At 44.3% G+C, this 13471-nt stretch overlaps 1 protein-coding gene across 6 annotated transcripts in view; it reads left to right on the forward strand.

Annotated features, from left to right (window-relative positions):
* LOC119053175 (zinc finger protein 256-like) overlaps nt 1–11815 on the forward strand; it is a 74696-nt gene extending 62881 nt beyond the window's left edge. Inside the window, exons 1-4 of one of the 6 annotated variants that reach the window (XR_008392788.1) lie at nt 4306–4613; nt 5471–5601; nt 7218–7420; nt 8819–11815. Coding sequence is in view for 1 of the 6 variants with exons in the window: in XM_053672072.1 (XP_053528047.1) it covers nt 7218–7516 (299 nt within the window). In the remaining 5 variants the exon portion in view is untranslated. Of the gene's footprint in view, nt 1–4276; nt 4614–5470; nt 5637–7217; nt 8711–8818 lie in introns of those variants that run through there. The other 5 variants (XR_005083253.2, XR_005083252.2, XR_005083251.2 and 2 more) reach the window with 5 other exon arrangements.
* Nucleotides 11816–13471: the final 1656 nt, after the last annotated feature.

Below are 13471 nucleotides of genomic sequence, written 5' to 3' on the forward strand. Positions count from 1 at the left end.
CCCCATCCCCACCATTACCCCCCTTTAGTTTATGTCCATGTGTCTCAAGTCCTTTAGGTTTTATATTTCCCATGCTATTCTTGCCCCCCCATCTATTTTCTATCTACTGTCTATGCTACTTATTTTCTGTACCTTCTCCCCCCATCTCCTCCTCCCACTCCCCTGTTGCTAACCCTCCTTGAGATCTTCATTTCTATATTTCCACTCCTGATCTAGCTGTTCTTTTAGTTTGCTTTCGTTTTAGGTGTGGTTGTTAATAACTGTGAGTTTGTTGTTCTTTCACTGTTCATGTTTCTTTAACTTCTTTTCCTTAGATAAGTCCCTTTAACATTTCATATAATAAGGGCTTGGTGATGATGAACTCCTTGAATTTGATCTTATCTGAGAAGCACCTTATCTGTCCTTCCGTTCTAAATGAAAGTTTTGCTGGGTAGAGCAATCTTGGTTGTAGGTCTTTAGATTTCATGACTTGGAATATTTCTTTCCAGCCCCTTCTTGCCTGTAAGGTCTCTTTTGAGAAATCTGCTGACAGTCTGATGGGAACTCCTTTGTAGGTGATTGTCCCCTTAGCTCTTGCTGCTAGGATTCTCTCCTTCATTTTAATTTTGGCTAATGTAATTATGATATGCCTTGGTGTGTTTCTTCTTGAGTCCAACTTTTTTGGTACTCTCTGGGCTTCTTGGATTTCTTGGAAGTCTATTTCCTTTGCCAGATTGGGGAAATTTTCTTTTATTATTTGTTCAAATAATTTTTCCACTGGTGGTTGTGTCTTTCCCCCTTCTGGTACCCCTATAATTCGGATATTGGAGTGTTTAAATATGTCCTGGAGGTTCCTAAGACTCTCCTCATTTCTTTGAATTCTTGCTCCTTGACTCTTTTCTGTTTGGCCATTATTTGCTTTCTTCTGGTCCACTGCATTGATTTGAGTCCCAGTTTCCTTTTCATCTCTATGGGTTTCCTGTGGAATTCCATTCATTTCCCTTAATTTAGCCTTCATATGTTTCTCTAATTTGTGGCTATAATCAACCAGATCTGTGAGGAAGCTGATGGCCAGTGTTTTAAACTGTGCGTCTGAGAGTTTTGCTATTTCTTCGTCGCTTAGATTTATCTCTGGGGCTTTGAGGTCTTCCTGCGACATTTTTGGTCTGTTCTGGCCCTTTAAATGTGAGAAGCGGCGCCTTGGACTCCCAGGTCGCTGGGTTGTGACGCTGTATGTGGGGGCGTGGTCAGAGCGGGGAAATGGCGGAGCCCTGTATCGACTCGGCGCCGCCGCGGCCGGTCCAACCGCCCACTCCCTCGCTAGCTCGCAATGAGGCAACCGCAGTCAACACGCTGCACCGCCTCCCCACTGTCTCCTCCGCAGTCGCTCACCCGGTGGGTCGCTCGGTCGCTCACCAGGTCCAATCCTGCATCTGGAACCTGCGCGTCCGGATTCGCGCATCTGGATTCCGCGCCCGGGTCCGACCAAGCCCTCCTTTGCAACTCCTCACCAGACGCCGGTTTCGCCCCTTACCGGTCAGGCTGAAGAATTTGTTGTTAGCGGACTTCCGAAAAGTTCAGTTTTCCGTGTTCTGGTTATGTTTTCTGATGCTAATATTTAGTTGTCCCTAAACTTGGTTGTGTGAGAAGGTACGGCACGTCCACCTATACCTCCATCTTGGCGGAAGTCCAACAAAGATTTATTTTTAAAAATATTTTAAAAATATATTTTATTGATTATGCCACTAGAGTTGTCCCATTCCCCCCCTTCATTCCCCTCCACCCTGCACACTCCCTTCCCCACCATTCCCCCCTTTAGTTTATGTCCATGTCACAAGTTCTTTAGATTCTATATTTCCCACACTATTTTTGCCCTCCCCCCATCTATTTTCTACCTACCATCTGTGCTACTTATTCTCTGTACTTTCTCCCCCTTCCACTTCCCTGTTGCTAACCCTCCATGTACTCTCTTTTTCTATGGTTCTGCTCCTGATCTAGCTGTCCTCTTAGTTTGCTTTTGTTTTAGGTGTGGTTGTTAATAACTGTGAGTTTGCTGTCTTTTCACTGTTCATATTTTTTATTTTCTTTTTCTTAGATAAGTCCTTTTAACATTTTATATAATAAGGGCTTGGTGATGATGAACTCCTTCAACTTGACCTAATCTGAAAAGCACTTTATCTGTCCTGCCATTCTAAATGAAAGCTTTGCTGGATAGAGCAATCTTGGTTGTAGGTCTTTGGATTTCATGACTTGGAACACTTCTTTCCAGCCCCTTCTTGCCTATAAGGTCTCTTTTGAGAAATCCGCTGACAGTCTGGTGGGAGCTCCTTTGTAGGTGACTGTCCCCTTATCTCTTGCTGCTTCTAGGATTCTCTCCTTCATTTTAATCTTGGGTAATGCAATTATGATGTGCCTTGGTGTGTACCTTCTTGGATCCATCATCTTTGGGACTCTCTGAGCTTCCTGGACTTCCTGGAAGTCTATTTCCTTTGCCAGATTGAGGAAGTTCTCCTTTATTATTTGTTCAAATAAGTTTTCCACTTGTTGCTCTTCCTCTTTCCCTTCTGGTACCCCTATAATTAGAATGTTGGAACGTTTAAAGATGTCCTGGAGGTTCCTAAGCCTCTCCTCATTTTTTTTGAAAAAAATTTTTAAAATTTACCTTTAAAGAGGAAGGGAAAGAGACAGGGAGAGAAACATCAATGCATGGTTGCCTTTCGTGTGTCCCCTCCTGGGAACTGGCCTGCAGGGAACCGGCCTGCAACCCAGGCATGTGCCCTGACTGGGAATCGAACCTCGATTGTCTGGTTTGCAGGCCCATGCTCAATCCACTGAGCTACACCAGCCAGGGCTTGAATTCTTGTTTCTTCATTGTTTTTTGTTTGGTCATTTTTTTTCTTCCTTCTGGTCCACTCCCTTGATTTGAGTCCCAGTTTCTTTTCCATCACTGTTGGTTCCCTGTGCATTTCCCTTCATTTCACTTAGTTTAGCCTTCATTTGTTCCTCTAATTTGTGACTAAAATCAACCAGTTCTGTGAGCATCCTGATCACCAGTGTTTTGAACTGCGCATCTGATAGGTTGCCTATCTCTTGGTCGCTTAGAAGTATAGGCTCTGGGGCTTTGAGCTGTTCTGCTTGAGCCATAATGTTTTGGTCTGTTCGCACCTGTTGTGTTTGAGGAGCGGAGCCTTATATGTTCACCAGGGTGGGGCTACCTAGTCGCTGGGTTGTGACGTTGTATTTGGGGGCGGGGTCAGGGAGGGACAATGGCGTTTGTTCTACTCTCTCTCGGACCTGGGTCCCCTCTGCTGCTTCCCACAAGCAAACCGGGGGCCCCCCTGGTGCTGGCTTCCAGGTGTGTGGGCCTGTGTACCCTCTAGGACCCTGTGGGTCTCTCCAACAAACTCTCCGTGAGCCTGGGAGCTTCTCCCTGCACCTCGACCTCAAACGTTTTTTCAATTGGTGCCTTTAGGCTTTAATTCCCGTTGCTGGGGCCCTAGCCTTTGTGGTCTGTCTCACTGCTCACTGCTTGCTCCTTAGCTTGGTTTATCTGCATGTGAATGTGTGACAGAGGTCAGCCAGCCACCTTGTGCCCTCTCTGGGTCCACCCGTTGCCACCCCACGCCTGGGATCTGCCAACCACTGCCTGTGCTCCTGGGTCGGTCTTGCAGCTTTTTCCTGCCCAACTGCTCTGCCAGCCACTGACTCCGCCCTTCTTACCTGTCTGGTTGAATGGTTTGTTGGTGTCGAACTTCCATATGGTTCCATTTTCTGTGTTTTGCTTGTGTTTTTGTTACTAAATCTTTGTTGTCTTTAAACTTGGTTGTTCAGGGTGGCACAGTGTTTCCACCTACCAGGGTTTATTATTATTATTATTATTAAGATTTTATTTATTTATTTTTAGAGAAGGGAAGGGAGGGAAAATGAGAAACATCAATGTGTGGTTGCTTGTCATGTGCCTCCCAACTGGGGACCTGGCCTGCAACCCAAGCATGTGCGGTGACTGAGAATTGAACTCGAAATGCTTTGGTTCTTGGGCTGGCACTCAATCCGTTGAGCTACACCAGCCAGAGCTATTTTTTTTAAAGGTTTTATTTACTTTTTTAGAGAGGGGGAAGGGAGGGAGAAAGGGAGAGAAACATCAATGTATGAGAGATACATTGATTGGTTGCCTCTCACATGCCCCTAACTGGGGACCTGGCCTGCAACTCCACGGAGCCCCACCAACCAGGGTGTAACCGACATCCTAGTAGGCCAGGATGGAGAATGCTTTCCTTGTGGGCTCTAGAGTTGGAGAACTACAATACCCAGAAGAACCAGCGCTGAGTGAGCCAATGAAAGATCAGCGTGCATGCATTTCCGTGAGATTTCTGCATTTGGAGCGGGACTTCTAGGTACTCGTCATTGCCGCCATATTTTCAGCGCACCAGTGCGAGTCCGTATAAAAGTGAGAGAACTGAGAAAGTGCAAAGGAGTCTTTATCTCAGGTGTACAGACGCAGTGTGAGACTCAGCAAGGCAACCTTGTGACCCTCGCCAAGGCCAGGACAGGAACCCCTGGTTCGGCCCTCCCTCTACATCCGCCCTGCTCTGCAGAGTTCGATGGGGGCGGCCGCGCTGAGGCGCCCGGTCAAGGTAAGCGCACCTCCCCTGGGTCCTGCCCCCTCAGCCCACCTAGCCCTGAAACCAGAGTTCGGGCGTCTGTCACCCCCTGCAGCCCCGGCCCTGGCGTCCGGGACATCAGGGGGCCGAGTGGAGACAGGTGTGTTGTGGCTACTGAGGAGACAGCAAGTACAGTGAAGAGGGGACCGGGGTTATTCGTATATGAAATTTACATGGCCTTCTGGGCACCTAAATATGAGGTGAAGGTCAGAGGCCAGCAGGGAGGACTGCAGAGTCTCACCGGGCTTTCCCCAGCTGTGGGGCCCGGCAGAGGATGGGGCTGTGCTGGATGGTGTTTGAGTCTCCCCAGCACTCTCTCTGGGTGCCCTGGGCCGCCCGCCGGGTGAGTGGAGAGAGAGGCCTGTGATGCAGGGCAGGGCGGTCGCAGAGCTGTGGGGGGTGGGACTGTGGGAAGCGAGGGTGTTAGAAGGTGGTGTGTACACAGTGTCGTGCACACGTGTAGGTCGTGTGAGGTGATGGCCCCAAGGCCTTGGGGTGGGACCAGGTGAAGCAGGAGCCCATTTTTGCTGAGTCCAGTGGGTACAGCCTGGGAGACCCCTGGAGGGAATTGCTCTGCAGGAGGGATGGGGCCCTGAGGTATGGCCCACAGCTTGGATGAGGTGTGTCCCCACTGCCTGTTGCTGAGGGCTGAACACAGTAATTAGGGGATTGTAAGAGATAAGCAGACATCCCTGTCACTAGGGCCTGGTGTCTCCTTTCATTGGGGGAGCCCTGGAGGAGGATGAGCAGGGGGAAGATGTGTGAGATGGTGGACTGGGAGGTTCTCAGAAAAACAAAGTTTATGGTTTCCTCTGTCCTCATCTTGATAGGCCAGTGTGACCTTTGAGGACATTGCTGTGCTTTTCTCCTGGGAGGAACTGAGTCTCCGTGATGGGGCTCAGAGACGCCTGTACCATGATGTGATGATGCTGGAGAACTCGGCATTTAACATCCTCTCCGGGTAGGACTTGGAGTCCGTAAAATGGTATATACAAGGTGTTTGAAATGTAAAATGTGATAGTCTGATATATGTATATTTTGTTAAATAATCCCCATAGTCAAGTTAACAGATGTTTCTGTCATGTGCTATAAACCATTTTTTGCAATAGGGTTTAAGATATACTCTCCCAGCAAGTTTTAAGTGTAAAGTATTATTTATTGTGGGCACTGTGTTTACATTAGATCCTCAAATCTGGATTCATCTTATAGGTTTGTACCTTTTGATTGATAACTTTCCACTTTTCCTTCCCTCAGCCTTGTCAGTCTATTCAGTTTCTGTGAGTCCAAGTTTTTTATTGTTTAGATTCCCCAGCTAAGTGCTATCATATCATATGTCTCTTCTCCAGACTGGCTTATTTTATTTTGCCTGATGCCCTCCAGGTTCATCCAAGTTGTTGCATAAGGCAGTGTTTTCTTTTCTTTGTCTTTTTTTTTTAGTACTTTTAATTTTTTTGGGGGGGGTCAGTAAGCTGAATACTATTGCAAAAGGTTCTGTATGTTTGTAACACCTCTTTTTTATCCGGTTATCCCTGGCTAGACACTTGTGTCTATAGCTTGTGTAATGTGAACAATGGTGAAGTGAACATGAAAATAAACATGTCTCTTTCACATTCTGATTTTATTTCCTTCAGTGTATGCCAGGAAGTCAGATTTGCTGGCTTATACTGTAGGGTTTTTATTTATTTATTTTTGCACATTTTCAGGTGTTTTCATTTAAAAAATATTTTATTTTTGTAGAGAGGGAGAAACAGAGAAACATTCATCTTTTGCCTCTGGGGATCTGGCACACAATGCAGGCATATGCCCTGACCAGGATCTGAACCAGGGACCTATTGGTTTTGAGGCCAGCACTCAGTCCTCTTAGCCACACAGCCAGAGCTCTATATATACCGTTTTTCATAATGCCTTTCAGAGTTTACATTCCCATCAACAGTGTACAGCGTTCCACTCTCTGTACATGTTTGTTAATACTTAACCTCTTGTCTTTTTGGTGATAGTCCTAATAACATGTATGAGGTAATATCTCATTGTTGTTTGGCTCTACAGTCCCCTGCTGATGAATAAGGAAGAGCAATTCCTCATTAAAATTTACCTGTTAGCCACTTAATCAGATTTTTTTTCTCAAATTTTATGTATGTATTCATTAGTATTGATTTTTTTTTAAGATTTTATTTTATTTTTAGAGGGGAAGAGGAGAAAGAGAGAGAAACACCAATATGTGGTTGCCTCTGGCATGCTCCTTGCTGGGGAGTTGGCCTGCAACCCAGGCATGTTTCCTGACTGGGAAATAAACTGACGATCCTTTGGTTTGCAGGCCTGTACTCAACCCACTGAGCTACACCAGCCAAGGCATATCTTCTATTATACCATATTCTTATGTCCTTTTCCTGGTTAGAATGTTACATTCTTTTATGTTAGGAGGTGGGTAATGCTCAGGAGCCATTCCCCAACCACATTTTAACTCCCCTCATTGAAAACCATCCCCTAGACTTACTCCTGATGTAACAAATATACATTTGTGATGACACTGCATTCCTATAGTCAACATGTACTTCACCACCATTTATTTATATTCAGGTTGCTGCTCTGGACCAGAGGATGTAGAAGCCCCCTTTGAACAGAGTGTTTCTGTGGGAATATCACAGGCCGGCACCTCCAGCGCAGCTCTGTCTTCGCTGAAGATCCATTTCTGTCAGACTTGTGGTCCAGTCTTGCAAGACATATTCCAGTTGGACAAGCACCGAGGACCACCACACAGCAAAATAGTGTTCAGATGTGGGGTGTGTATGAAACAATTTAATTGTAGTATAAACCTCCAAACGGGGGACCTGGCCTGCAACCCAGGCATGTGCCCTGACTGCGAATGGAACCAGTGACCTTTTGGTTCACAGGCAGGCACTCAATCCATTGAGCCACACCAGCCAGGGCTAGAATTTTTTAAAGGAGAACTTTGTAAGTGAGCAGGCCTGGTTACTTACCTAGTTGCTATGTCACACAGCTGACAGTATGTTTGTTACCGATGGACATCTTTGAAATTGATGCCCTGACAATCGAAAGCTTATTGCCAGGCCCCGTAGGAAGGGATGAATAGGCAGAGTGCAGATAATTTTTATGCCAGTAAAACACTATGATATAAAGGTGGATAGATGCATATCACTACATTGAAGACTTGTAAGAACTTTAATATCATAATTTGTGGCCCAACTTTTACTTGCATGTTTTGCAGTTTAGTCTCCGAAGTAGTTTACAACTTATTCTTTGGGCCCCCAAACCACCCATAGCATGACTGTGCTGTTCCACAACTAGAACAAAAATGTTCCAAAAACTTTGTATGCTGCTGACAAGCAACACTCCCTGTACTAAAACTGTGACTAAAACTCTTCATTCTGCAGACCCTAACTTGAGTTAGGATGTTGCTAAATGCTTAATTATATACAAGGAAGGACCCCGTCCCCCAACAAAAAACAACCATGGAATTATCTCATGCAGCGTGGCCCCACTGTAGTACAGGCTTTCTGTGCCCAGCTGAGGGTTCTAGGAACCCATCTGTATCAGTATACCAACTGGCACTGTGAGAAGCTGTATTTGGCTTCAGTGAATTTTTTTTTAAGACTCGATGTGTTTGCCCATTTCATGATGGGTGATTTAAGAGCACACCTGCCCACACAGCACTGGGTATTCCGTTTTTGACCAAAACAGCGTGACCCCATACCCCACCCTCCCTATTTACCTATACTCACCCTGAGTGACTTTGTTTTTTGTTTCCCTGGCTTTAAAAAAAAGCCCTCAAAAGGAAATGTTTTGCTGATGTGGAAGAGATAAAACAAAAAACAGAAGCACTGTTAAAAGGCATCAAAATTGACAAGTTCAAAAACTGTTTTGAATTGTGGGAAAAAAAGTCTTGATAGGTGTATTGCATCAAATGGAGAGTACTTTGAAGGTCACTGAAGTTTAAACATATAAGAATAAATACATAATTTTTTATAAATACATTCCAGGTTTTTTTGGGTTCCCCCTGTACAGCTCATTGCTCTTAACTCACAGCTCCACCTGTTAACCATTGGGTCACCCAAACAGCTCCACCTGTTAACCATTGGGTCACCCAAACACTGAAGGTCCAGTTGGCTCTACCAATCAGAAAATGAATGATGTAAGTTTGTGAATTTACTCCCTAACAGCTCATCTCTTTGACTGTCACTACGTTGCAAAATGCATCTTGAGATTCTGGCCAAGATGGAGGAATAGGTAGAAATGCTTCGCTTCCTTGGACAACCAAAAGAAGGTTGACAACAATAAACAACCAGAAGTGCCACAAAGTGAAACTGCACAGAACTTTGATAACCAAGAAGTTAAACATTCACCCAGAGCAGTAGGAGGGGCGGAGATGGGAGACAGGCAGCCAAGTGGACAGGACATGAAGCAAGGCAGCAGACTACAGAGGCCAGGTAGGGCTGGCGGAACAGGAAACTAAAGACTCAAAACTAGTAAAATACTGTGGGGGTTGCTACTGTGGTGGTTAGAGCAGAGTAAGCAAACAGCATTGTTCCTTCTCTGACCTGTCCCTCACAGGCAGCGCTACAACGCAGCAAACAGAGTTGCCCTGCCCTGGCTAATACCTAAGGCTCCACCCCCTTACAACATAACAACTGCAGTGAAACAAAGAAATATGGCCCAAATGAAAGAACAGATCAAAACTCCAGAAGAAGAGCTAAGTGAGGAGGAGACACAACATATCTCATGCAGAGTTCAAAACAGTGGTAATCAGGATGGTCACAGAAATGACTGAGCTCACTCACAAAATGAAGGAAGAAATTAAGGCTCCCCAAAGTGAAATAAAGCAAACTATATAGGGGACCAATAGTAAAGGGAAGGAAACCAAGACTCAAAATGATTTGGAACAAAAGGAACAATAAACATCCAACTGGAAGAGAATGAAGAAACAAAAATTCAAAAATATCAAGAGGCTTAGGAACTTATGAAACACCTTTAAGCACCCTTAACATCTGAATCATAGAAGCACCAGAAGAAGAACGAGAGCAAGAAATTGAAAACTTATTTGAACAAATAACGAAGGAAAACTTACCCGATCTGGTGAAGGAAACAGATTTCCAGGAAGTCCAGAGAGTCTCAAAGAAAATGGACCCGAGGAGGAACACACCACGGCACCTCATAAGTAGGTTAGCCAAGATTAAAGATAAAGAGAGAATCTTAAAAGCACCAAGAGGAAAGGAGTGAGTTATCTACAAAAAAGTGCCCATAAGACTATCAGCTGATTTCTCAAAAGAAACCTTGCAGTCAAGAAGGGGCTAGAAAGAAGTATTTGAAGTCATGAAAGGCAAGAACCTACAGCCAAGAATACTCTATCCAGCAAAGCTATCATTTAGAATGGAAGGGCAGATGAAGTGCTTCCCAGATGAGATAAAGTTAAAGGAGTTCATCATACCAAGCCCTTACATGAAATGTTAAAGGGACTGATGTAAGATGTAGAAGATCAAAAACTAAAAAATAGCCCTAGCTGGTGTAGCTCAGTGGATTGAGCGCAGGCCTGCGAACCAAAGGATCGCAGTTTGATTCCCAGTCAGGGTACATGCCTGGGTTGCAGGCCAGTTCCCAGAAGGGGATGCACAAGAAGCAGCCATACACTGATATTTCTCTACCTCTCTCCTTCCCTTCCCTCTAAAGATAAATAAATAAAATCTTTAAAAAAAAAAAACAAACCTGAAAAGTAAAATGACTACAAAGTCATGACTAGCAACGACTGAATCTAAAACACAAAAACAAAAACTAAGCAAACAACTAGAAAAGGAATATAACCAGAGAAATGGAGATCACATAGAGAGTTTTCAGTGGGGAGGGAGGTACAGGGAATAAGAAGCGTAACTGGTAGGCATAAAATAGGGGGAGATTAAGGATACTATAGAAAACAGTGAAGTCAAAGAACTATGTACAACCCACAGACATGAACCAAAAGGTGGGAGAATGCAGAGTGGAAGGGGGGTTAGAGGGGAGAAAAAAAACTGTGACAAATGGAATAACAATAAAATATACTTAACAAAATAAAAATTAGTTGCTAATAAAAGTTCAATTTATAATAAAAAAAATGCATCTTTAAAAACCCCGTTCCATTCTCCCCACTCAGAGTATGTCTTTCGCTTTTACTGAGGGCTGTGTTCCCTGATTTGCAAATCCAAAAGAATAAACTCCCTTTCAGTTTCACAGAAGGGTCTTCTGGAAGTTTTGTTTACAATACATTTGTCCAAAACAGTAGAATGTACAAGAGTGAACTTTATGTAAACTTGTCTTTGAAGGGTGATGTGTCAGTGTAGGTTTATAAATTGTAAAAAGCTCTCAGGCTGGGGGATATTGGTATTGAGGGAGCCAAACAGGTGTTGGGGCAGAGGTATAGGGAAAATATCTGTAGCTGCTGTTCAAATTTGCTGTGACTGTAAACCTCTAAAAAAATAAACTACTAGAAACAAAATTGCTTAAGTGGCTCTCTGGTTGAGATATATGTAAGATTACTAAAAGGAATTTGAGTGTATGTTAGCATATGTAGTAAGAATTAGTATGCAGGACTTCTGCCAAGATGGAGGCATAGGTGGAGATACCGTGCTTCCTCACACAACCAAGTTTAGAGACAACTAAATAATAGCAACAGAAAACACAGCCAGAACACAGAAAATTGAACTTTTCGGAAGTCTGGTAAGAGGGGCAAAACCAGCAGCTGGCAGAACGGGGTTGCACAGGAAAACTCTGTGAGACGGACTCAGGTGCGTGGAATCCAGGCACAGGGTTGGACCTGGTGGGCAACTCAGCAAGCAATCTCGGGGAAACAGCGAGGGAGCAGGCAATTGGATGAGAGCCAGCAGCCCCAGGGGCAAGCTGTGGCAGAGGGCGCTGCCATTTCCCCACTCATGACCCCGCCTCCACATACAGCATCACAACCCAGCTTCCTGGGAGTCCAAGGCTCCGCTCCTCGTACTTAACGGGCGCGAACAGACCAAAAATGACTCAAGAAGATCTCAAAGCCCCAGTGCCTATAAATCTAAGTGATGAAGAAATAGCAAAACTCTCAGACGCACAGTTTAAAGCACTGGTGATCAGGATCCTCACAGAACTGGTTGACTATAGCCACAAATTAGACAAACATATGAAGGTGAAACTAATTGAAATGAATGGAATTGCACAGGAAACCAATAGCAATGAAAAGGAAACTGGGACTCAAATCAATGGAGTAGACCAGAAGAAAGCAAATAATGGCCAAACAGAAAAGAGTCAAGAAGCAAGAATTCAAAAAAAATTAGGAGAGTCTTAGGAACCTCCAGGACATCTTTAAACGCTCCAACATCCGAATTATAGGGGTACCAGAAGGGGGAAAGAAACTGCCACCAATGGAAAACTTATTTGAACAAATAATAAAGGAGAATTTCCCCAATCTGGCAAAGGCAATAGACTTCCAGGAAATCCAGGAAGTTCAGAGAGTCCCAAAGAAGTTGGACCCAAGAAGAAACACACCAAGGCACATCATAATTATATTAGCCAAAATTAAAATGAAGGAGAGAATCCTAAAAGCAGCAAGAACTAAGGGGACAGTCACCTACAAAGGAGTCCCCATCAGACTGTCAGTGGATTTCTCTAAAGACCCTACAGGCAAGAAGGGGCTGGAAAGAGGTATTCCAAGTCATGAAATCCAAAGACCTACAACCAAGATTGCTCTATCCAGCAAAACTTTCATTTAGAATGGAAGGACAGATAAAGTGCTTCTCAGATAAGATCAAATTCAAGGAGTTCATCATCACCAAGCCCTTATTATATGAAATGTTAAAGGGACTTATCTAAGAAAAAGAAGTTAAAAAAACATGAACAGTGAAAGGACAGCAAACTCACAGTTATTAACAACCACACCTAAAACAAAAGCAAACTAAAAGGACAGCTAGATCAGGAGAGGAAACACAGAAATGAAGGTCTCAAGGAGGGTTAGCAACAGGGGAGTGGGAGGAGGAGAAGGGGGCAGAAGGTACAGAAAATAAGTAGCATAGACAGTAGATAGAAAATAGATGGGGGCGGCAAGAATAGTATGGGAAATATAGAATCCAAAAAACTTGAGACACATGGTGATAAACTAAAGGGGGGTAATGGTGGGGATGGGGGGCTAGGGTGGAGGGGAATGAAGGGGGGGAATAGAACAACTGTAATGGCATAATCAATAAAAATAAATTTAAAAAAAGAATTAGTATGCAAATAAAACTATTCATGAGCGGGTCAGACACAATCGCTGTCAGTGACACAGGCAAGAGAGAAATTTTCCTGTGGAACCAGTGGCAGAGATCTAGCTTGCTCACCTGCTTCATTGCAACCTAATAGTCTTGTCATGGCCCTACATGGAACTTTTTCCTCTTGACCAGGCATACTGACAACACTGCGTAATTCTTCAGGTTACCTACACTTGAAGAGCAATATAACGTTTCCAGCTATGCGTGTACTTACATCTGAATGAGTATGGAAGGATACAGCAGTTTACATAAAGGAATATCTCAGACCTTAGGACTGAGAAATCACAGACCTCATCACACGCTGCTCACACACCCAATGGATCTTGCAGTAGTTGAAGAGCAGCTTTGCCTTCAGTGTCATCTGTTACTCTTCTGCCTCTGGAATTATCATGTCCACTCATACCACTCCAACCTTCCTCACCATGGCCACCTCCCTCCTTCACTTGTATTTATTGCGCAGCACCATGATCAAGTGCAAAGAACAAAAAAACTCCGCATCCCTCACCGAGTTTTTCCTGACCAAGTAGTACAGCTACCAGGATGATGTCCATTCCGCCA

Source organism: Artibeus jamaicensis, unplaced genomic scaffold, assembly GCF_021234435.1.
Source record: "Artibeus jamaicensis isolate MK-2021 breed Jamaican fruit bat unplaced genomic scaffold, CSHL_Jam_final contig_723, whole genome shotgun sequence".
In the NCBI taxonomy this organism is placed as follows: Eukaryota; Metazoa; Chordata; class Mammalia; order Chiroptera; family Phyllostomidae; genus Artibeus; species Artibeus jamaicensis.